This window comes from Manis javanica, chromosome 2 (assembly GCF_040802235.1).
Source record: "Manis javanica isolate MJ-LG chromosome 2, MJ_LKY, whole genome shotgun sequence".
Classification (NCBI taxonomy): domain Eukaryota; kingdom Metazoa; phylum Chordata; class Mammalia; order Pholidota; family Manidae; genus Manis; species Manis javanica.
In genome coordinates this window covers 93,136,467-93,161,700 of record NC_133157.1, presented here as the reverse complement: position 1 = coordinate 93,161,700, position 25,234 = coordinate 93,136,467, and the positions used below count along the sequence as shown (strand labels likewise).

Genomic DNA, 25,234 nt, shown 5'->3' with positions numbered 1-25,234 from the left:
GGTTTAACATAGGAAAATCAATATAATGCACCATTAATAAGATGAGAGAAAAAATACATGATCATCTCAACTGCGAAAAGGAATGTGACAAAATCCAACACTCTTTCATAATAAAAGTACTCAACAAACTAGAAATAGAATGTAACAAGCTCAATATGATAGAGGCCATATATGAAAAAAAACAGAGCTAACATCATACCTATGGTAAACTTTTCCTCTAAGATCAGGAGCAAGAAAACAATGCCTGCTTTTGCCACTTCTATTCAATATATTAGAAGTTCTGGCCAGAGAAATTAGGCAAGAAAAAAAAAGAGCATCCAAATTGGAAAGGAAGACAGACATGTTTAGAGATGACATGATCTTATGTACATACCCTAAAGAATACACAAACACACACGTGTGCGTGCACACACACACTCTTACAGCTAATTCAGAAATTCAACAAAGTTGCAGGGTACAAAACCAACACACCAAAATCAGTTCATATGCTATTTCTACAAACAATGAACAATTTAAAAGAAGATTAAGAAAACAATTACATTTTACAACATTAAAAAGAATAAAATACTTAGGAATAAATTGAAGGAGTTGAAAGACTTATACATTGAAAACTACAAGAAGTTTCCAAAAGAAAGTAAGAGGTAAATAAATGGAAAGACACTCTGTGTTCAGGGACTGGAAGACTTAATATTGCTACTGTGTCAATACTACCCAACGTGATACATATTCAATGCAATCACTATTAAGTCTCAATGGCATTTTTTCAAAAAAGGGAAAAACCCATCCTAAAATTCATACAAGTTCTCAAGTGACCCCCAATAACCAAAACAATCTTGAAAAACAAAGTTGGAGGATTCACAATTTCTGATTTCAAAACTCACTGCAGAGCTATAGAAATCACAACAATGTGGCACTGGCACAAGGACAGATGTATAGACCAATGGATCAATAGAGGCCAGAATAGACATTTGTATATATGGTCAATTGATTTTCTACAATGGTGCCAAGACCATTCAGTGAGGAAAAGCAGTCTTTACTCCTTTTTAATCGATATAGTTGATAAACAATTGGTTTCAGGTGTACAACACAGTCATTCAACAACTACCTTACTAAATGCTCACTATAAGTGTAGTTCCATCTGTCACCATACAAATATATTATGACATTATTGACTATATTCCCTATGCTGTGCTTTCATCTCCATGACTAATTTATAATTGGAGCTTGTATCTCTTTATCCCCTTCACCCATTTCATCCAACCCCCACCTCTATATCAACCACCAGTTTGTTCTCTGTATCAAATAAGAGTATATGTCTGTTTTGTTTCATCATTTTTTTATACTCCACATACAAATGAAATGATGTTGAATTTATTTTTCTCTGACTTACTTCACGTAATACCCTCTAGGTCAATCCATGTTGCAAATGGTAAGATTTCGCTCTTTTTCAAGGCTGAATAATATTCCACTGCATACATGTACCACATCTTTATCCATGCATCTAGCAATAGGCATTTGGTTTTCTTCCATACCTTGGCAATTGTAAATAATGCTGCAATAAACAGAGTACATATATCTTCAAATTGGTGGTTTTGTTTTCTTTAGGTAAATACCCAGAAGTGGAATTACCAGATCATATGTATTTCTATTTTTAATTTTTTGAGAAACCTCCATACTGCTTTCCACAATGGCTGCACCATTTTACATCCCCACCAACTGTACACAAGGGTGCCCTTTTCTCCACATCCTCACCAACACTCATTACTCCTTGTTTTGTTTTGTTTTCCTACTAGCCATTCTGACTGGTGTGAGGTGGAATTTCACTGTGGCTTTTGATTTGCATTTTCTTGATGATTAGTGATTTTGAGCATCTTTTCATGTGTTTGGTGGCCACCTTTGTCTTCTTTGGGAAAAAAATCTAGGTAGGTACTTTGCCTATTTTTTAATCAGATTGTTTTCTGGTGCTATGCGAGACTTTATATATTTTGGGTATTAACCTCTTATCAGATATATCATTTGCAAATACATTCTCCCATTCAGTAAAGCTGCCTTTTCATTTGTTGGTTTCCTGCTGAAGCTTTTTTAGTTTGATATTGTTCCACTTATTTTTTACTTTGTTTCCTTTGGAGAAATATATCCAGAAGAAAATTACTAATGCCAGTGTTTGTTTACTGTTTTATGATTTCAGTTCTTATATTTAGAACTTTAATCCATTTTGAGTTTATTTTTGTATATGGTATGACAGGAATCCAGTTTCATTCTTTTGCATGTGCTGTCCAGTTTTCCCAACACCATATACTGAAGATAAGGTCTCTTCCCTATTGTATAGTCTTTCTTCCTTTGTAATATAGTAATTGACCATATAAGTGTGGGTTTATTTCTGGGCTCTTTATTCTGTTCTATATAACTATTTCAAGCTTATTTGAAACCAGGAAGCATGATACCCCCAGATTTGTTCTATCTCAAGATTGCTTTGGCTATTCTGGATATTTTGTAGTTCCATACAAATTTTAAGATTAATCACTCTAGTTCTGTGAAATATGCCATTGGCATTCTGATGCAGATTGAATCGAGTCTGTAGATTACTTTGGGCAATATGGCCATTTTAAACAATATTAATTCTTCCTATCCATGGGCATGGAGTATCTTTCCATTTACTTGTGTTGTTTTCAGTTTCTTTCATCAATGTCTTAGGCTTTCAGACTACAAGTATTTCACCTCCTTGGTTAGATTTATTCCTAATTTGTTTATTTTCATGGAATTTTAAATGAGATTGTTTTCTTAATTTCTCTACTAATTCATTATTTGCATATAGAAACAGTCTATTTATGTATATTGATTTTGTATCCTGCAAGTTTACTGAATTCATTTATTAATTCTAATAGTTTTTTGGTGGAGTCTTCAGGGTTTTCTACATATAGCATCAGGTCATCTGCAAATAGTGACAATTTTACATCTTCCTTACTAATTTGGATGCCTTTTATTTCTTGTCTGGTTGTTCTTTGTTGACTACGCTGACTTCTCACCATTGAGTATTATGTTGAGGGTGGGTTTGTCATATATGACCTTTATCATGTTGATACATATTCCTTCTATATAAACTTTGTTGTGTTTTTATTATGAATAGATGTTGAATTTTGTCAAATGTTTTATCAGCATCTATTGAGATGATCATATGATTTTATCCTTCTTTTGTTGATATGGTATATCACATTGATTGATTTGCAGATATTGAACATCCTTGTATCCCTGGAATAAAATCCACTTGGTTAACAATCCTTTCAGTGTATTTTTGAGTTTGGTTGGCTAACATACTGTTGAGGATTTCTCCATCTAAGTTCTTCAAGGATATTGGTTTGTAATTTCCTTTTTTGGAGCATTTTTGTATTGTTTTGGTAGTTTTGATATTAAGGTGATTTTGGCCTTGTAAAATGGATTTGGAAGTTTTCCTTCCTCTTCAATTTTGTGGAACAGTTTGAGAAACCTTGGTATTAACTCTTCTTTAAATATTTGTTAGAATTCTCCTGTGAAACCATCTGGTCCTGGATTTTTGTTTATTGGCAGTTTTTTGATTCTTGATTCAGTTTTATTACTCATAATCAGTCTGTTCAGATTTTCTATTTCTTCCTGGTTCAATCTTGGGAGATAGTATGTTTCTAGGAATTCACCCATTTTTTCCAAGTAGTCCAATTTGGTGGCATGTAATTTTTCATAGTAACCTCTTATAATCCCTTTGTATTTCAGTGGTGTCAGTTGTAACTTCTCCTCCAGTTCTGATTTTATGAGTCCTCTCCTTTTTTCTTAATGAGTTTAGCTACGAGTTTAGTGATTTTATCTTTTCAAGGAACTAGTTTTTAGTTTCATTGATTTTCTTTTTTTGGTCTCTATGTCATTTCTGCTCTGATCTTTAGTATTTCCATCCTACCAACTTTAGGTTTTGTTTGTTCTTTTTCTGTTTCCTGTAGGTGTAGAGTTAGACTGTTTATTTATTTCCTATTTCTTCAGATAGGCCTGAATCACTACAAGCTTCCTTCTTAGAACTGCTTTTGCTGTGTCCCAAAGATTGTGAACTGCTGTTTTTATTTTTATTATTAGCTAAGTACTTTTTTATTTCCTCTTTGATTTCTTGTCTCTTATAATAGCTTTGGTTTTAAAGTTCATTTTGTCTGATACAAGTTATGCTACTGCAGATCTTCTTCCATCTGTTCAGTTTCAGTCTGTGTATGTCTTTAGGTCTGAAAGAGTCTCTTGCAGATGTGTATAGATGAACCTTGTCTTTTACCCATTCAGTACCCCTATGTCTTTTGAGTGGAGAATTTAGTCCATTCACATTTAAAGCAATCACTGATAGGTATACTTATCACCATTTTTTTAAATTGGTGGGGAGCTAAGATGTCGGTGTGAATAGACGAGCAGAAATCTCCTCCCAAAACCATATATATTTTTGAAAATACAATACAACTATTCCTAAAAGAGAGACCAGAAGACACAGGACAACAGCCAGACTACATCTACACCTGAGAGAACCCAGCACATCGTGAAGAGGGTAAGATACAAGCCGCAGTCCAGCAGGACCCGAGCACCCCCCACCCCAGCTCCCGGCGGGAGGAAAGGAGTCAGAGCAGGGAGGGAAAGGGAGCCTAGGATCTAAACAACCAGCCCTAGCCATCCGCACCAGAGCACAGACACAGTGCATGCGTGGGGTGCTGGATAGTAGGGAAATGGAACAGTAAGACCTGTGAGCGGGTCCCTGCAGCCAGCGCCCCTGGGACAAAGAAAAACGAGTCTTTTTTGAAAGTCTTAAAGGGACAGGGACCCCACAGCTGGACAGAAGTGTCCCGGGACACTTAGCGCAGCAGCTGGGAATCCCAGGGAACTCCAGGTGCCCTAACCCCCTGGAGGCCCCTCAGGAAGATAAACAGCCTCTCGTGGGTTTCCCCTCAGATACCGCTCTGCCATAGTGGCAGAGGCCACACCCACAGCAACCAGGCAAAGCTTCTTCCACAGTGGCCGGGCAATAATTAGAAGCACCTTCTCCACTCAGCTGCCCAGCACAAGTTGCCAGGGGTCACCATTCTCCCAGGAGAGGAAGGCCACAAACCAGCAAGAACGGATGTTCTCCCGGCCGACAGATATGCCAACTCCCCACAACTAGCTCTATCACCATGAAAAGAATTTGATACAGACCAGACTAACCCAGACATCCTCCCCTGACAAGGAATCTTGGGAGATAGACCTAACCAATCTCCCTGAAAAAGTATTCAAAATAAAGGTCATAACCATGCTGATGGAGCTGCAGAGAAATATGCAAGAGCTAAGGGATGAAGTCCAGAAGGAGATTACAGAAATGAAACAAATCCTGGAAGGATTTATAAGCAGAATGGATAAGATGCAAGACGCCATTGATGGAATAGAAATCAAAGAACAGGAACGCATAGAAGCTGATGCAGAGAGGGATAAAAGGATCTCCAAGAATGAAACAATATTAAGAGAACTGTGACCAATCCAAAAGGAACAATATCTGCATTATAGGGGTACCAGAAGAAGAAGAGAGAGAAAAAGGGATAGAAAGTGTATTTGAAGAAATAATTGCTGAAAACTTCCCCCAACTGGGGGAGGAAAAAAATTGTTCATACCACAGAAGTGCACAGAACTCCCAACAGAAGGGACCCAAGAAGGACAACACCAACACACATAATAATTAAAATGGCAAAGATCAAGGACAAGGACAGAGTTATAAAGGCAGCTAGAGAGAGGAAAAAGGTCAACTACAAAGGAAAGCCCATCAGGCTATCATCAGACTTCTCAACAGAAATCTTACAGGCCAGAAGAAAATGGCATGATATATTTAATGCAATGAAACAGAAGGGCCTTGAACCAAGAATACTGTATCCAGCACGATTATCATTTAAAGATGAAGGAGGGATTAAACAATTCTCAGACAAGCAAAAGTTGAGAGGATTTGCCTCCCACAAACCACCTCTACAGGCTATTTTAAAAGGACTGCTCTAGATGGGAGCACTCCTAAGGCTAAACAGATGTCACCAGAGAAAATAAAATCACAGCAAAGAAAGCAGACCAACCAAATACTAACCAAAGACAAAAAATAAAATCAACCACCCACAAAAGCAGTTAAAGGAAACACAAAAGAGCACAGAATAAAACACCCAACATAAAAAGAATGGAGGAGGAGGAATAAGAAGGGAGAGAAATAAAGAATCACCAGACAGTGTCTATAATAGCTCAATAAGCGAGTTAAGGTAGGCAGTAAGATACTAAAGAAGCTAACCCTGAACCTTTGGTAACCACAAATCGAAAGCCATCAATGGCAATAAGTACATATCTTTCAAAAATCACCCTAAGTGTAAACGGAATGAATGCACCAATCAAAAGACAGAGAGTAATAGAATAAATAAAAAAGCAAGACCCATCTATATGCTGCTTACAAGAGACCCACCTCAAACCCAAAGACATGCACGGACTAAAAGTCAAGGGATGGAAAAAGATATTCCATGCAAACAACAGGGAGAAAAAAGCAGGTGTTGCAGTACTAGTATCAGACAAAATAGACTTCAAAACAAAGAAAGTAGCAAGAGATAAAGAAAGATATTACATAATGATAAAGGGCTCAGTCCAACAAAAGGATATAACCATTATAAATATATCTGCATCCAACACAGGAGCACCAGCATATGTGAAACAAATACTAACAGAACTAAAGGAAGAAATAGAAGGCAATGCATTCACTTTAGGAGACTTCAACACACCATTTACTCCAAAGGACAGATCCACCAGACAGAAAATAAGTAAGGATACAGAGGCACTGAACAACACACTAGAACAGATGGACCTAATAGACATCTATAGAACTCTACATCCAAAAGCAACAGGATACACATTCTTCTCAAGTGCACATGGAACATTCTCCAGAATACACCACATACTAGGCCACAAAAAGAGCTTCAGTAAACTCAAAAGGATTGAAATTCTACCAACCAACTTTTCAGACCACAAAGGAATACAACTAGAACTATTGTACAAGAAAGCAAAAAGGCCTACAAACACATGGAGGCTTAACAACATGCTCCTAAATAATGGATCAACAACCAAATTAAAATGGAGATCAAGCAATATATGGAAACAAATGACAACAACAACACAAAGCCCCAACTTCTGTGGGATGCAGCAAAAGCAGTCTTAAAGAGGAAAGTATATAGCAATCCAGGCATATTTAAAGAAGGAAGAAGAATCCCAAATGAATAGCCTAATGTCACAATTATTGAAATTGGAAAAAGAACAAATGAGGCCTAAAGTCAGCAGAAGGAGGGACATAATAAAGATAAGAGAAGAAATAAATAAAATTGAGAAGAATAAAACAATAGAAAAAAATCAATGAAACGAAGAGCCGGTTCTTTGAGAAAATAAACAAAATAGATAAGCCTCTAGCCAGACTTATTAAGAGAAAAAGAGAATCAACACACATCAACAGAATGAGAAATGAGAAAGGAAAAATCACGATAGACCCAATAGAAATAAAAAGAATTACTGAAGAATACTATTAAAACCTATATGCTAACAAGCTGGAAAACCTAGAAGAAATGGACAACTTCTTAGAAAAATACAAACTTCCAAGGCAGACCCAGAAAGAAACACAAAATCTAAACAAACCAATTACCAGCAAAGATCTTGAAGTGGTTATCAAAAAACTACACAAGGAACAAAACCCCCGGGCCAGATGGATTTACCTCGGAATTTTATTACACATACAGAGAAAACATCATACCCATTCTCCTTAAAATTTTCCAAAAAATAGAAGAGGAGGGAATACTCCCAAACTCATTCTATGAAGCCAACATCACCCTAATACCAAAACCAGGCAAAGACCCCACCAAAAAAGAAAATTACAGACCAAAATCCCTGATAAACATAGATGCAAAAATACTCAACAAAATATTAGCAAACCGAATTCAAAAATACATCAAAAGGATCACACACCATGACCAAGTGGGATTCATCCCAGGGATGCAAGGATGGTACAACATTCGAAAATCCATCAATATAATCCACCACATCAACAAAAAGAAAGACAAAAACCACATGATCATCTCCATAAACACTGAAAAAGCATTCCACAAAATTCAACATCCATTCATGATAAAAACTCTCAGCAAAATGGGTGTACATGGCAAGTACCTCAACATAATAAAGGCCATATATGATAAGCCCACAGCCAACATCATACTGAACAGTGAGAAGCTGAAAGCTTTTCCTCTGAGATCAGGAACAAGACAGGGATGCCCACTCTCCCCACTGTTATTCAACATAGTACTGGAGGTCCTAGCCATGGCAATTAGACAAAGCAAAGAAATACAAGGAATCCAGATTGGTAAAGAAGAAGTTAAACTGTCACTATTTGCAGATGACATGATATTGTACATAAAAAACCCTAAAGATTCCACTCCAAAACTATTAGAACTGATATTGGAATATAGCAAAGTTGCAGAAAATCTGTGGCTTTCCTATACACTAACAATGAACTAATAGAAAGAGAAATCAGGAAAACAATTCCATTTACAATTGCATCAAAAAGAATAAAATACCTAGGAATAAACCTAACCAAAGAAGTGAAAGACCTATATCCTGAAAACTACAAGACACTCTTAAGAGAAATTAAAGAGGGCACTAGCAAATGGAAACTCATCCCATGCTCTTGGCTAGCAAGAATTAATATCGTCAAAATGGCCATCCTGCCCAAAGCAATATACAGATTTGATGTAATCCCTATCAAATTACCAACAACATTCTTCAACGAACTGGAACAAATAGTTCAAAAATTCATATGGAAACACCAAAGACCCCGAATAGCCAAAGCAATCCTGAGAAGGAATAAAGTGAGGGGGATTTTGCTCCCCAACTTCAAGCTCTACTACAAAGCAACAGTAATCAAGACAATTTGGTACTGGCACAAGAACAGAGCCACAGACCAGTGGAACAGAATAGAGACTCCAGACTTTATCCCAAACATATATGGTCAATTAATATACGATAAAGGAGCCATGGACATACAATGGGGAAATGACAGTCTCTTCAAGAGATGTGTTGGCAAAACTGGACAGCTACATACATGTAAGAGAATGAAACTGGATCACTGTCTAACCCCATACACAAAAGTAAATTCAAAATGGATCAAAGACCTGAATGTAAGTCATGAATCCATCAAACTCTTAGAAAAAAACAGAGGCAAAAATCTCTTGGACATAAACATGAGTGACTTCTTCATGAACATATCTCCCCAGGCAAGGGAAACAAAAGCAAAAATGAACAAGTGGGACTATATCAAGCTGAAAAGCTTCTGTACAGCAAAGGACCCATCAACAGAACAAAAAGGCATCCTACAGTATGGGAGAATATATTCATAAATGACAGATCTGATAAAGGTTTAACATCCAAAATATATAGAGAACTCATGCACCCCAACAAACAAAAACAAATAATCCAATTAAAAATGGGCAGAGGCGCTGAACAGACAGTTCTGCAAAGAAGAAATTCAGATGGCCAACAGACACATGAAAAGATGCTCCACATCGCTAGTCATTAGAGAAATGCAAATTAAAACCACAATGAGATATCATCTCACACCAGTAAGGATCCCCACCATCCAAAAGACAAACAACAACAAATGTTGGTGAGGTTGTGGAGAAAGGGGAACCCTCCTACACTGCTGGTGGGAATGTAAATTAGTTGAACCACTATGGAAAGCAGTACAGAGGTTTCTCAAAAAGCTCAAAATAGACATACCATTTGACCCAGGAATTTCACTCCTAGGAATTTACCCTAAGAATGCAGCAGCCCAGTTTGAAAAAGACAGATGCACCCCTATGTTTATTGCAGCACTATTTACAATAGTCAAGAAATGGAAGCAGCCGAAGTGTCCATCAGTAGATGAATGGATAAAGAAGATGTGGTACATATACACAATGGAATATTACTCAGCCATAAGAAGAAAACAAATCCTACCATTTGCAACAACATGGATGGAGCTAGAGGATATTACGCTCAGTGAAATAAGCCAAGTGGAGGAAGACAAATACCATATGATTTTACTCATCTGTGGTGTATAAGAACAAAGGAAAAACTGAATGAACAAAACAGCAGCAGAATCACAGAACCCAAGAATGGACTAACAGTTACCAAAGAAAAGGGACTGGGGAGGATGGGTGGGAAGGGAGGGATAAGGGTGGGGAAAAAGAAACGGGGCATTATGATTAGCATGTATAATGTAGGGGGGGCATGGGGAGGGCTGTGCAACACAGTGAAGACAAATAGTGATACTACAGCATCTTACTATGCTGATGCAACTGTAAAGGGGTGTGGGGGGTTCTTGGAAAAGGGGGGAGCCTTTTCCAAGTAAACATGTTCTTCATGTAATTGTAGATTAATGATAACAAAATTTAAAAAATTGCTTACCTGGTTCTGTGATTCTTTCTTCTTCTCTTGCTTCCTTCCCTGTGCATGATGACTTTTAGTGTATAGGTTAGGTTCCTTTCTCTTTATTTTTCATGCATCTATTGCAGGTGTTTGGTTTGTGGTTACATGGGGTTCATGTATCACATCCTACATACATATAGCAGTCTGCTAAGTTGCTGATCCCTTAAGTTCAAATGCATTCTAACAGCACATTACTCCTCTCATTTTATGTATACGATGTCATACCTTTTTATGTAATGATTCTCTTAATTTTTAGATGTAATTGATTTTACTACTTTTGTTCTTTAACCTTCATACTAGCTTTTAAGTGGTTGATCTACTGCCTTTATTATATGTTTGCTTTTACTATTTATATATTTTTTCCTTTCATAAATTTTGTTGCTTCTAGTTATGGTCTCTTCTTTTCCTCTTTAAGAAGTTCCTTTAACATATCTTGTAAGGTTGGTTTAGTGATGGTGAACTCCTTATGTTTATCTGAGAAACTTTTCTCCTTCCATTCTGAATGATAACCCTGCTGGGTGGAGAATTCTTGGTTGTAGGTTTTTTTTGCTTTCAGCACTTTGAATATATCATGTCACTCCCTTATTGCCTGTAGCATTTCTCCTGAAAAATCAGCTAATAACCTGACAGGATTTCCCTTGTACATGACTTGTTTCTTTTCTCTTGCTGCTTTTAAGATTCTCTGTCTTCGATCTTTGATATTTTAATTATTAATGCCTTGGTGTGAATCTCCTTAGGTTCATCCTGTTTGGAGCTCTCTGTACCTTCCCTGGGTTCGGTAGACTGTTTCCTTCCCCAGTTTAGAGAAGTTTTCAGCTATTATTTCTCCACGTAAGTTTTGACTACTTTCTCTCTTCTCCTTTTGACACTCCTAGGATGTAAATGTTAGGATATCATGATGTTGTCCCAGAGTTTCCTTAACCTACCTATTCTCATTTAAAAATTTTTTTCTTTTTCTACTGTTTAGCTTGAGTGCCTTCTATAACTCTATCTTCCAAACTGCCAATCTATTCTGCATCCTCTAATTTGCTGTTGATTCCCTTTAGTGTATTTTTCATTTTATTGTATTCGACTCTGATTTATTTAAATTTTCTCTTTACTGAAGTACTCTCTGAGCTCATCCATTCTTCTCTCAAGTCCAAAAGCCACTTTATAACCATTACTTTGAACTTTTCATCAGGTAGACTGGTTGTTTCATTTAGTTCTTTTTCAGAAGTTTTGCTTTGTTCTTTGCAGCTTATTCATGTCTCATTTGGTTTAACTTTTTGGTGTTTACTTCTATGAATTATAGGTAAAACAGCTACCTTCCCTAGTCTTGAAAGAGTGGCCTTGTGCAGGAATATCCCCTGGATAGACTGTGTGTATCTGGAGTTTTGGCTGACTGGCTGGAACCAGGTGGCCATGGGCCCAGGCTGTCCCAGTGCTGGGACTCCCAGGTGGGTGTCGGGCTGGGGGCGAGTTGGCTGCAGTCTGGAGGACTTCTGGGTGGACCTCAGTAGAACTGCTGGATTTCCAGAAGGTGCATTTAGATGTGGGTGGGGACTGGAAGGCTACCTGGGTTTCATTTGGATCTGGTGTGTGTGCCCAGATGGTGCTGCCCTCTGGACTATCAATGTGCAGGGGGAATGTAAACAAAGGCACTTGCCAGCACCTCTGACCCTGGAGAGATTTCTATAGTTTAGGTGCTTTAGTTCTGAGAATTAGCTTCCTTCACTTACAGTGTAGTTCCCCTTTAAATGTGTTTTTTTTTTCCTGTGCCCCAAGGAGGCCAGTCTGCCCCCCAGCCCCTCAGTGTCCCTCCACTGCAGGACTGTGTTGAAACGGGGTCACCACCATTGCCCTGTCTCTGCCTCTCCAGCCATTTTCCATGAGATCTCTGTAGTCTTAGCTGTGCAGAAGGTGTTTGCTCAGGTCTCAGTTACTCCTCAGGATGAACTGCTCTGCATGTAGGTTAGATTTGATGTGTGCATGGGAGGAGGTGGGCTCAGATTCTTTCTACAAGCCATCTTAAGGACAGTTTTTCAATAAACATGGGAAAACTGGATATCCACATGCAAAAGAATAAAGATGAACCCTTACCTAACACCCCATACAAAAATTAATTAAAAATTGATAAAAAGCATAAACATAAGAACTAAAAGTATTAATATCTTAGAAGGATACATGAGGAAAAAACTTTGACATTGGATTTGGCAATTTCTAGGTAAATGAACACAAAGACATACAAAGGAAAAAACACATTGGTCTCCATGAAAAGTAAAAACTTTTGTGCATCAAAGGACACTACCCACAGAGTGAAAAAGTAACCTGCAGAATGAGAGAAAATATCTTCAAATCATATATCTGATAAGGGACTAATATACAGAATATATAAAGAACTCCCACAACTCAACAACACAAAAATCATAAACAACCTAATTCAAAAACAGGCAAAGGACTTGAATTGTTACTTCTCCAAAGAAGATATACAAGTGGCCAAGAAGCTCAAGAAAAGAAGCTTAACGTCTCTAATCATTAGGGAAATGCAAATCAGAACTCCATACTAATTAGAATGGCTGCTATAAGAAAATGATAAAGTACTGGAAAGGATGTGGAGAAATTGGAACACTTGGAACTGTTGGTGGGAATGTAAAATGCAGCCACTGTGGAAAAGTTTGGTGAGTCCTCAAAAAGTTAAAATAGATTACCATATGATCCTGTGATTCTACTTCTGGCTATATACCCAAAAGAACTGAAAGCAGATATTTGAACACTCATGTTCATGGCAGCATTATTTACAAAAGTTAAAAAAAGAAGCAACCCAAGTGTGCATCAACAGATGGATGGATGAACAAAATGTGGTCCATCCACACAATGGAATATTATTCAGCCTTACCCAGGGAGGAAATGCTGACACCTGCTCCAACTTGGATGAACCTTGAGGATGTTAATGATAAATGTAATAAGGCAGTTATAAAAAGGCAAATAGATTCTACCTACAGGTCTCTGGAATAGTCAAATTCATAGAGATAGAAAGCAGAACGGTGGATGCCAGGGGTTGGGGGAGTAGGGGGGGGAATGTGAGTTATTTTTCAATGAGTATGTTTTGGTGTTGCAAAATGAAAATTTCTGGAGATGGATGATGATGATAGTGATAGCTGAACAATATGTATGTATTTAATGCCATTGAACTGGCACTTTAAGATGGTTAAGATGGCAAACTTTATGTTACGTGTTTTATCACAATAAAAATAATTGGAAAAATAAAGAATGACATTCTGACACAGGCTACAACATGGATGGACCTCAAAAATATTATGCTCAGTGAAAAAAACTCAGAGAGGAAAGGGCAAATGCTGTGTGACTCCACTCATATGAGGGACATAGAGTCGCCAAATTCATAGCAATAGAAAGCAGAATAAAAGTTAAATAACCAGATGTACCAGAGGGGACACTGGAGTTATTTCTTAATGAGTAGTTTCTACTTGGAATGATGAAAAAGTTCTACCGTATGGTAGTTGCACAACATATATGCACTTACTGCTACTGAATTATACACATAAAAATAGTTAGAATGGTAATGTTATATAGATTTACCCTAATAAAAAGAATAGACAAATTAAACACCCGGGTAAGAATCCCAGCCCTTTGAATCACAGGATATGCACTGTTGACTGGCAGAGCAAGGCCCAGCATGGGCTGACATCTGAGCAGAGCCTGGCCTGCCTGCCCAGAGCCCAGGGTGCATATGCCACAGGGCCTTGGGCTGTGTTAAGGATTCTCAACTTTGTCAAAGGAAAATGGATAATGGATTTGAGGATTTGGGCTTGCTGCAGCATCAGGAGGGTGTAGCAGTCAGAGGGGAAATCTGGGAGGGTCAGACTGAGGGTGTGGATGTGGGAGGGAAAGAATGGGGTGACCTCATCATGGGTGGGGCAGTGAGCAAGACTGACAACGGAGACCAAAAGTCACAGAACTGAAAGCAGAGTTTGTTCCCCTACCGTAGTGCAATCAAGCTAAAATGATGTAATGAAAAGATCGTGAGAAAATTAACAACTATATTACTTCAAGTCACAGTGAAAATTACAAAGTATTTTGAACAGAAGTTTAAAGAAAATGCTGCATACCAAGGCCCTCGGACACATATAGAGAAAATAAAGGTTCCTGTGGCCAGGATTCTCACCTGGCCCTGGCTGGCTTGCTCACTGCACAGGAGTGGGCAAAACATTGCTATTGACTCTATATAAAGAGCTCCACCCAGTGCTCTGGGCGACATGGTGGCACGGCTGCAGCAAGGCTGGAGGAGAGCAGAGGCTGGAGTGGTGGCAGCACCTGTAACAGAGCCTGAGACGGCTGCAGGGGCAGAGGGGCCCAGAAGCAGAGCCCAGCTTGCTGCGTGCAGACTCGCTCTAGTGGTCGGGATTCTAGCGCTTGACCGGCCACCGTGGAAACAGAGTATAAATCCTTTCACCCCAAGAATGTTCCCTTTTTCAGTCTCACCAAATCAAGAATGAACTTGCCCAGGGCTGAAACCTTCAGGTAAGACAATTGGTGACGTCAGCAGGATTCGCTATAGACTGAAGGAAGAGGCTGCCCTCATGGAAGAAGTGTTTCAGGGGCTGCCCCTGTGGATGGGGAGACTTTCAGTGTCCGCCAGTGGGCAGGCGGTCTGAGGTGGCTTGCCTCCTAGAGGGCTGGGGCCCTCCCCTAGGCTGGGGACAGGTGGAGGTGACACCTGAGGCAGTAAAGTTGGCCCTCAGCAAATTAGAGAATTCCTTAAAGAAACAGTGCCCATGAGGCCGCAGGAACGGTGGGATGGCTTTTTCTCAGTGTTAAGAAAGGCCATTAGGGAGAAAGACGTCCTCCTGCAGGAAGCACGAGAAGAGGCAGCACCAGAACATGAGCTGCGAGGTGCCACAGAGGAGGTAAAACATTTGTTGGTGACTGAAATGGCATCACTGCGAGGTGCTGTGGAGATGGTAAAGGATGTCACAGCAGCACGAGAGAATGCAGCATGAGAATGTGGGCTGCGAGGTGCTGTGGGACAAGTGAAGGGGGTAGGGGAGCCGTCAGCCCGAGAAATGGAGGAGGAGCCAAGGTTTGATGAACAGGTTGGGGTGGAGGCCGTGCTGGTGCCAGAGGCATCAGCCTTCTTTGTTGAAAGCCCGCTGGGTTGAAAACTGGCTGAAAGCCTGCCCAGCGGTAGTAAAGAAAATGAAGACACAGCAACAGTGGGTTCCTCTAGAAGAGGTGCAGCCCCCCTCCCTACTAGATGGTGGAGCGTTCTCTGCTCCGCCCCTGTACTCAAGCTGAGCTGGTGGGTTTGGACTCCTGACAGCAGAAGCCCTCGGAGTCAGTATCAGCTTGGCTCCTGCATCTGTGGGACATAGGTGTTGATAGAATTATTCTGTACAGTTTAGAAATGTTTACAAAACTAGCTTCCCTGAAAACTCACCCTGCCCTGAGGCAGAGACTGCAAAATGCACATCAGACACCAGAAAATCACTCTCTCCTCGATTGGATTATGGCCACTCTGGGATGTGTGGCCCAATCAGGATGATTTACCATCCTCCCCTGCTAGATGGCAGATGTATGCTGAGCTCCAACAGGTGTTACAGGACCTAGGCATGAAAAATGCCATTTATACTCCAGAGAATTTTGGCCCAGATGAGATTTTTACTGCAGGGATGAGAAATGTGTGCTTCAAATGGCTCCCCCGTCCCTCTTTGGGCCCCTAGTGGCCAGTTGTGCCCCTCACTTATGACAACCCATAAATGAGGTTACCCATATGGTAGAAGACTTGGGAGAGGCTGAAGCAATGACAGCACAGAAAGAAGTATGGTCCACTACTCAGAGGAAGAATTTAAAGGGCCCTGTGAAGGTCAAGAGGACCCAGATGTGGGTTGTTTTGATAAAGGCAGGGGCAGAGAGAAACTGGATTGGAAGTCAAACAGATTTGTACTGGAGCTATGGCAACAGACGAAACCACAGCAGCAGTTCCAGCCATTGAGAACAAAGCAGCAGAGGCCAGAGACAGAGCCACAAGTCTGTCCTGTGTGTCTGTAAGACTTCCTGCTGGAGAGGCTGGAGAAGCCCTCCAGGCTGGAGAAGGTGGGTTTTGTAGGGCCCACCTGTGGTCCCTTTGGTTAACTCATCTGAGTAGAAATGGTTTGAATACAACTGGGATGACCACTTGGAGGCAATGGATCTCCTCAGGCTTGAGGGTTATTATAATTTGTAATCTGTACCATAATTTTTGTTATCTGTATATTGTTATAGCTTCTGCTCTAACTCTGGAATTTGGTTACAATGTTCCAGCTTTCTCGAATAGAGACAATTATGGAAGATTGAGGGCACATAGATGAAGAGGTGAGAATCCTGGAGGGTTGAAGTGTAGAGAAAATGAAAGTTCCTGTGGTCAGGATTCTCACCTGGCCCCGGTTGGCTTGCTCACTGCACACGTGTGGGCAATATGTTGCTATTGACTCTAAGTGCTCTGGGCTGCACAGCTGCAGGAGAGCAGAGGCTGGAGTGGTGGCAGCGCCGAGGACAGACTGAGACAGCTGTGGGGGTGGGGAGGCCTAGAGGCAGAGACCAGCTTGCTGTATGCAGACTCGCTCTGAGGTGTATGGGATTCTAGCACTTGACCTGCCACCGTGGGAATAAAGTTGGGTATAAACCCTTTCTCCCAAGAACATTCCACTGTCACTTCTCGGTCTCACCAAATCAAGAGTGAACTTGCCCAGAGTTGAAACCTCAGGCAAGACAATGCAGCTAAAATCATTTGATTTTTATAGCCAAATGCTGGTATTATAAACAAAGAAAGGGTAGAAACTGACAAACCACACATCTCAAGAAACTTTCTAGAACAAAAAAAGCAACCCAAAGGTAGAAGGGGAGAAATAATAAAAAGAAATTAATGAAACATACAATAAAGAATATCATCATTAAAGCAAAAATGAATTCTTAGAAAAGGCTAATAAAATTTGTAAACCCCTAAGGAGACCACATAAGGAGAAAGAGAGGAGAGAGAGAGAGAGAGACAGGGAGACAGAAAAAAACAGAAAGAAGAAACAGTATTCAAGTGGTACTGGAATCATAAAAGAAATTATATCCGTAAGGAAAACCTGACCCTCAAGGGATGGGGAGATGTGTGCTAAACACATCAAGGAGTCAGCCCCAGTGTGCGGAGAGGGGCACGTGGAAGCGTGGTGCAGGACTCTTCTGCATGACTGAAGTTTTTCATGCAACTCTGGGCTCACATGGCTTCATCAGTGACCTCAGTTAAATTTTTCTAAAAGAGAGAACTCAGTGTGGCCCAAGCTCTTCCAGAGACTGCAAAAGAGATGGTCGGCCCTCCTCCAAGCAGGTGTGACGCCAGCAGTCTGGTGCAAGGTCACCATCACACCACAAACCCAGCACCACACTGGCTGAAACCCACCAAGGGGTGGCCCCAGTGTGGCATGCAGACCCACCCACTGGGCCAGCTCGGGGTCAGAGGGAGGCCGCAGCACCCACCAGCTCTGGGCAGGGCTGGTGGCTCTGCTGGGGTCTGGGGCTGTGGCCCTGCCCTGCCACCTCTCCCGCCCCAGGCAAGCCCACGCCCTGCACCCCACTTACAGCCTGTGCCTCGCTGGTGGCTGGGGGCCAGCCCCGGGCCCCCACACCATGCTTCAGCTGGTTGAGGGAGGGCTTCAACTGCGTAGCCACAGCCGTCCTGCAGGCCCACTCGTCCACCAGCTTGTGCAAGTCGTCTGTGAAAGGGCCCCTCTTGTTGTTGCTGTTATTCGCCTGTGCCTGCACGTGCAGGGTGGGCGGGGGGCCTGGCTCAGGGCCTGGGGCCAGGCTGCTGGTGGAGGACCCTGGGGAGACACACAGGCCAGGGTTGGTGGACCTGTGGCAGCACCACTAGCCAGCTAGCCACTCACACAATGGTGTCGCTTAGGCCAGGCAACACCTTGCTTCAGGAGATGGTCTGCACTCGGGGGCCCACGAGCCAGGGTGGGATGTGGTGGGGCTTCCACAAGCTATGCTAGGGTACCAGGCAGATGCCACCCATCTCTTCAGCTGGGCTAGGACCCCAGCAGCCAGTAGCCCTGCCCAGGACCACCAGTCTCCCGTGCAAGGGAGCTCAGAAAACTCCCGGTGCAGCAGACAAAGCAGGGCAAGTTCCTTGGGCCTCAGTGCTCTGATCACAACATGAGGACTCAGAGGGCATGCCATTGTGCTTTGAGCAGAGTGCTGAGCATCTGCCTCTGTCCTTCCAGCGAAGGCACTCGTGGTGTGGAATTTAAGACACAGAAATGTGCCTCTCCCTACCAGAGCATGGAGGTGCAGGCTCGGCACATGGGCTGATGCCACAGAGGGAAGACGGTGAGGCCAGAGACCAGAAGGCCTGGGGCTGTGGTTCAGGGAGAGCTGGCACACATGGTACCCTAGGCCATGTCACCGGAAGATTTCTTTTAAGTAACCAAAATGGGACTTTCAGAAGTTTTTTTTAATTATGTCCCCTTCATCCCTCCCAACACATAATTTCTGCTTGACCCCTTTCAATTTAGAATAAGCCATTTCTAAATTTAAATTCTCTGCATTAAAAAGATAGCCTAATGACCATCTCTTCAAGCAACCTGTTGCAAAATGTAGTTTACTTTAGTGGCTAGCAATGAAGCACAGACACAGTTAAACATTAGTGATGAGATTTTATATACACGGAGCTACTTCTACATGAACATTTCAGCCAGAAAAGAAAAAAGGAAAAAAAGGAGAGGCAGGAGATGCAAGCGGCAGCCCAGGTGAACTGATGCCCGTTTCGTCCCAGCATCTCCCCTCTGGGGGCACTTATCTTTAGCACCTCAGGGAAATACTCATTCCTACAGTTTTAGAAAAGGAGCCAATTAATGATTGGTACTGGGGGCACTCCAGAGGAGAGCCTGAACTGGCAAGGAGGCACAAATTCTAGGAACCAGGAGACGCCAGATGGAGGCGAAGGGGCGCCCCAGGAGGGTGGGTGCAGAGTAGGCCCACACCGCCCACCCGCCAACCCCTCAGCTCTGGCTTGGCCACAGAAACTCTGATGTGCACCAGCCACAGTGAAGCCCATGCGGTGAAGAGCAGACAAGGGGTAAAAACCCAATAATTACGACTGCTGTGCTCTTTGCCCAGACAGAGACGCTTCAGGGCAGACCCTGCAAGGGAAGAAGAAATGACACAGGACCACAGGGTTAGGCAGGACAGCACACACAGGGGACAGGCCACCACTCTAGGCAGAAGTCATCAGTGTGCGCGGAGGAGCAAGGCTAGCAGCTTAGGCAGAGGGGCCGGAGCTGGGCTAGCAGGGTGGCCCCGAGTCAGTGCCTAGGGTGGAGGTGAGGGCCCAGCCCCAGCCTCAGGTACAAGTGTGTGTGTCTCTAGAAGCATATTCCCAAAAAAAGGAAAGAAGAAGAAAAGCAAAACCAAACAAGGCAAAGCGCACTGCTTGGCTTCCAAACATAAGGCTTTTGGGAGCCCCACTGGCTGATGCGGGAAACCCAGTAAAAGTCAGCCAGGAGGGCTCTCAGTGGAGGGTGAGGCTCTGCAAGGCCCACGGGAGGTTTTCCAAGTACAAAAAGATACATTGTTTTGCAGGTCTGAGGCCAGTTCCGGATTCCGGATGGCTGCCCTGACCAGCCCAGTGGTGGACATCAAGGGGGAAGGGCCAGTGGTCCTGTCTAGTGGGTGGGAGGCAGGGCTGGCCTGCTTCCCTGCAATGCTGCTGCCTCAGCTGCTGTCCCATCTGCAGGGGGGCCTCCCTGCCATTGGACCCCCACTGAGATGCTGGACCCGCACGCCCCAGAGGCTGTCTGTGCCAGGATAGTTAGCAATGTGCTGACTTCAGAGTCTGCCAGGACCTGATGGCCAGTGCCCTTTGGGAGGGCAGAGAAGCTGGCCTTTCAGGAAGCTGGGCAGGCAGAGGTAGGAGGCACGAAGGCTCAGGCATCCCCAAGGTCACTCAGCAAGGCCACATGGCATGGGAGTCTGTCTACACTTCTGCCCACAGCTCTGACCACGAGCATGCCACCTGCACACGCTATGCTCTGCCCAGGCACCCGCTGCAATGCCATCCCCAGCATGCTGGCGGGCAAGGCAAGATGCAACCTCCTGCATTTGGGGAGGGGGTAAAGGTGGGCCTAGGCTCCTGGGGAAGAGCTACATGCATGCTATTTGGAAACGTAGCTCCAACTGAATTGTTCTTATTTCAGCTCACGTGGCATGTTCTCTGCATCTGACTTGGGGAAAGGAAGGTGATGAACTGTCAGGGTCTCTACTGTGCCAATTAAAACAGAGGCCAGGTGGGGTCCAGACTTCAGTGCTCAGTGGGAGCTTTGAAGGGCCCCTGTGCATTTGTCCTGAGATGGAGCTTTGCGGGGGGTTTGGGACCCACAGGGGCTCTTAGGCTTTAGGGGCAGGGTCCCAGTTCTGGGACTGCTGAGCATGGAGTGAGCCCAGAGCCCCCGCAGTATCCCTATGGCTGTAGCATCCTCTGGACTGCAGCAGTCCCTATAGATGCCCTGAGGAGAGGACCAGGGGCCAACTATCCTGCTAGGTTCCCAGAGGCAAACAGGAATGGACTTCCTAACATGGTCTGTGCCTGCAGGTAACTCCCAGTATGACTGAGCCCCGCATTCAGACTGATACCTGTGTTCAGACTGATGTCTCCCTAGCAAGAACGCTTAGCACAGGAGTGCAGCCTGCCTGGTCACCGGAAGGAACCTGGGCCTGCAGTCAGAACTCTGAATTTTCTTCTGGGAACCTAGCATCGGGGCCATCAGCTGCCCCAGGAGGCAACACCCAGAGCTGAACACAGGCTCCGAGGACCAGGGCACAGGCAGCTGCCAGTCTTCAAGGTGGACCTTTAAACACAAACCAACCAGACTGGGCCCCTCCGCACCGAGGTCACGCTGCCCAGCTAAATATAGAGCAGCAGCCAAGGGGCCACTACATGGCCGGTGCCCGGCCCGTGCTCGCCAGAGCCTTGTCCATCCTTGGGTGGCCCCTTGGGTCTCCTCCCCAGTGTCTGTGCCTGGCCTCGGTCTTGCTTTTGATGGCCATCGTGCAGGTGGACAAAGCTCCACCCAGCCGTACTCACGATGATCCACGCTGGTGTATACACCCTCTGGGCTCTGACAACAGAGTCACCTTCTACAAGGCAGTACTGCATGGGTGCAGGGGCTCAAAGGCCACACAGGGCCCGTGGGATGCCCCACGTGATGCCCACACAGGGCCCCCATGGAGCACGATGGCTTGGACCAGCCCACCCTGGTTCCCGTGGACAGTGGAGGTCTCCCCTATAGGATTTTGTCCTTAAACAGGTCTTGGGAAGAGCTGGCCTCAAGGCCCCAGAATTACTTGGGGAAGCTTCCAGAGGGCAGCCTGGGGGTGGAGAGCCATGCAGCTTGTGAAAGGGCAGCACACAGGACAGCCTGGTACCCCATCCTTGTACAGCACCTATCTGCAAGGGACCCTCATGGCCAGGCCAGGCCTGCGTGCCATAGGACTCCTGCTCAGCCACCCACATGCACTCTGGCATGGAAACAGGGGCTGCCCCCGGTGTGGACAGACAGCCTTGCAGGGTACCCACCCCACAGAGCCCAGAGGCTGGCTGCTAGGAGCACGCCTCCCATCCAAGGGAATTCGATGAGGCCGGACTGTATGTCAAGGGCCCAGGCCTGAGGGGGTTCCACAAGGACAAAGCTCACCAGGAGCTCTGGGGCAGCTGGGGCCCGGAACCTCCCGCTAGCCCATGACAGCAGGCACACCTCCACGGGTCGGCTCCCCTAACAGCGACATCAGACACTGGCAACAAATGACCCTGCAGTGCCAGAACGCCATTCGGGCCGTCTCCACATGGAGCCACCAGGTTCTCCAGCTGAGGAAGATGGCAGAACAGAAGCAGCCCACCAGGCAGGCTTTGCGGGGGTGTCCTCCCTGGAAGCCCTGCCAAGGGCTCTCTGCCACACTGCTGCAGTAGGTCCCCACAGGAGAGGCTGAGCATGCTGGGTGAGGGCAGGCTCCGGGGGCTACGCGGCGGCACTGGGGGTCCCAGAGACAAACTTGCCACAGCATAGGCACGAGGCTGCTAACACGCATGAGGAGGACACACAGCAGACGCCATGATCCATGTGTGGTGCGGCCCAGAGGCTGGGCACCTGCTCTGCACAGATGATGGCCCGAGGCAGGCGAAGCCCATGGGCCTGAGCTCTGACCGGCAGGACAGCAGGATGGCAGGACACCAGGATAGATGACTTCTGCAACCTGTCCGTCCCCCCAGCCACTGCAGCAGTGGTCCAGGTCCCCAGGGAGGGCTCTGTGCTCAGACCTGAACCCGTGCCCATCTGCCCCAGGGCACAGCCTTCCCTGGGGCCTGACCCTGCTGCTAACGGCAGGCCTGTCCTGGCACCCACCCCTTGGAGGCAAGGAGGCGTCACGCCCTACCCCACGCTCTCTGGCCTCTACCAGTCTCTCCCACACAGGCGACCTCCCGGCCTGGAGCTGCCTGTGGCTTGACCAGGAACCCTGCCAATCTCAGGCCTGGCCTGGCCTGGCGCCTGCCCTAAGGTCACAGAAGCCCGGCCTTCTTTCTCTGTCTCTGTTCAGTCTATGGTAACAGTCACAACACCTTCTCTAGTTCGGTCTCTGCTCCGGCTGGGCAGTGCCCTGTTCACGGTGGCAGCACTCAGCCGCTCCCCTCGCTGCCCCGGACCTCCTTGGAGCGCCTTCTCCTGCAGATGCCTGCACACTTCCACAGACACAAGCACAACCTCCCTTGAGGCCTCAGAGTCCCTGGTCACTCAGGGACCAGCAGACAGATGGCGGTTCCAGAAGGGGCCCGGAATGCCGGGCATGCACCGGGGCACTGGAGCACCAGAACGGGAGGGGTCCCAGCATCTTCTGCCCTTAGTGCAGGTTGTTGGGTGTGGAGGTGAATCTCAGCTGAGTCTTCACACGTCCCTGTTCAAGTGGCCAGGGGCAGAGGGCTCAAGGCAGGAAGCCTCACACACTCCCCTGCCTAGTAACTGCGCCATAAGGGACTCTGCTGGGAGCGCCTGAGAGGGCAGGTGGCTCACAACCCAGAGCCAAGGCTGCGGGCACCACCTCGACCAGCTGGTCCGGGGCCCACCTGCCCAGCCGTGCCTCACACATCCCTTCCTCCTGCCACAGGGGCAAACTCGAGACCTCAGCCCTTTGTCTTGTGGAGCCCCTAGCTCTTTAATCTTACAACAATTAGTGAAACAAATGAAAACCCTTAAAAAGGGAAAGCAAAGCCAGGGGGTCCACAGGTGAGTAGGGGTGGCCTCAGAGTGGGCAGGTGCTGATCGCTCACACACCTTTACCCTGGGCCCCAGGAAAGCACACAACGCCAACCTGCCTCCCATGCCCAGTCCACAGCCTTCCTGGTAAGGGCGCAGCTGCCCTCTGGGGACCCAGGTGCTGCCACGCTGCGGTTCCCAAGGGAGCAGTACACACTGGGTCAGAAGGGGGCCAGAGAGCGACGGGGAGGTGAGCTGGGGGCCGGGCACACGCAAACCTCCTCAGTCCCGCTCCCACTTGGTGGCTAACCAGCAGCTCATGCAGGGCACCTGCTAGTAGACGGGTAGGGCTGGGCAGTCCCTGGGCGGGTCTATGTGGCCCTGTACCTCCTGGAGTACCCTGATGGGGATGGACACCCACTGTGGACATTATCTTGGGTCCCAACAAACACAATGTATCTTTATTGTACCAGCAAAAAGCCACATGCCCCAAACAAGCATGTCTAATCCAATTGGTAAGCTTAATTTTTATGTTAAAAAATGAAAACCTGAAAAACCCAAGGCTTTTGATTTATTTGCCAATTGTGCTGAGATAAAAATGATTTTGGATGGCCCCTTCAGGATCACCATCTCTGGACACAAGTCCCTGGGAACCAGCAGGGCATCCCAGGGACTCTGAGGATGACTGGACTGAGTTTGGGCTTATCAGAGGAATGGTGTCTCTGGCCTCATTTCTGCAGTCTGAGAAAAGTAGGAAACACAGCAAGTAAAGTGCTCCATCCAGAGAGGAGGCCGGGAGGGCCGGGCTGGAGGAGGCAGAGAAGAGGCTGGGAGGGCCGGGTTCAGGGGAGGCAGAGAGGAGGCCGGGAGGGCCAGGCTTGGGGGAGGCAGAGGGCCGGGAGGGCCAGGCTGGAGGAGGCAGAGAGGTGGCCGGGAGGGCCTGGTTGAAGGAGGCAGAGAGGAGGCCGGGAGGTCCAGGCTGGGGGGAGGCAGACAGGAGGCCGGGAGGGCTGGGCTGGAGGAGGCGGAGAGGAGGCTGGGAAGGCTGGGTTCTGGGGAGGCGGAGAGGAGGGCAGGAGTGCTGGGCTGGGGGGAGTCAGAGTGGAGGCCAGGAGAGCTGTGTAGGCAGAACCTGGCAAGACCAGGGAGCTCCCAAGAACCAGGGTGAACCCAAGGGGACCAGAGGAAAAAAGGGCAGGGGGATCCCATCTGGAGCACGTTCTCAGCATTTCCACGTGCAGGGGTGGGATGGGTTAAGAGCACTGACATGGCCTTCATACAGTGACACCCTCCAGTGACTGCAGAACTGTCCCAGCTTGCTACATGCATGTCTTCAAAGTCCAGACACCAAGCCTGTAGGGAAGGCGGGGCTGCCTTTGTTGTTGCTGTAACTGTGGACAGTGGACGTGTATATTTGCCACAATTGCAACAGAAATAAAATCACATCCAACATAAGAAAAAATTAAACTAAGGCCAAGAGA

The 25,234-nt window shown here is 45.5% G+C and overlaps 1 protein-coding gene across 17 annotated transcripts in view; it reads right to left on the bottom strand.

The window, feature by feature from the left end:
* The window catches only part of WNK2 (WNK lysine deficient protein kinase 2), a 106,646-nt gene that overhangs the window by 5,123 nt on the left and 76,289 nt on the right, over positions 1-25,234 (bottom strand). For 14 of the 17 annotated variants that reach the window (XM_036991180.2, XM_073228900.1, XM_073228903.1 and 11 more), the window contains 2 exons: positions 19,608-19,652; positions 18,088-18,329 (listed from right to left, as the gene is read on the bottom strand). In XM_036991180.2, coding sequence (XP_036847075.2) covers positions 18,088-18,329; positions 19,608-19,652 — 287 coding nt within the window. The remainder of the gene's footprint in view (positions 1-18,087; positions 18,330-19,607; positions 19,653-25,234) is intronic. The other 3 variants (XM_073228899.1, XM_073228902.1, XM_073228907.1) reach the window with 1 other exon arrangement.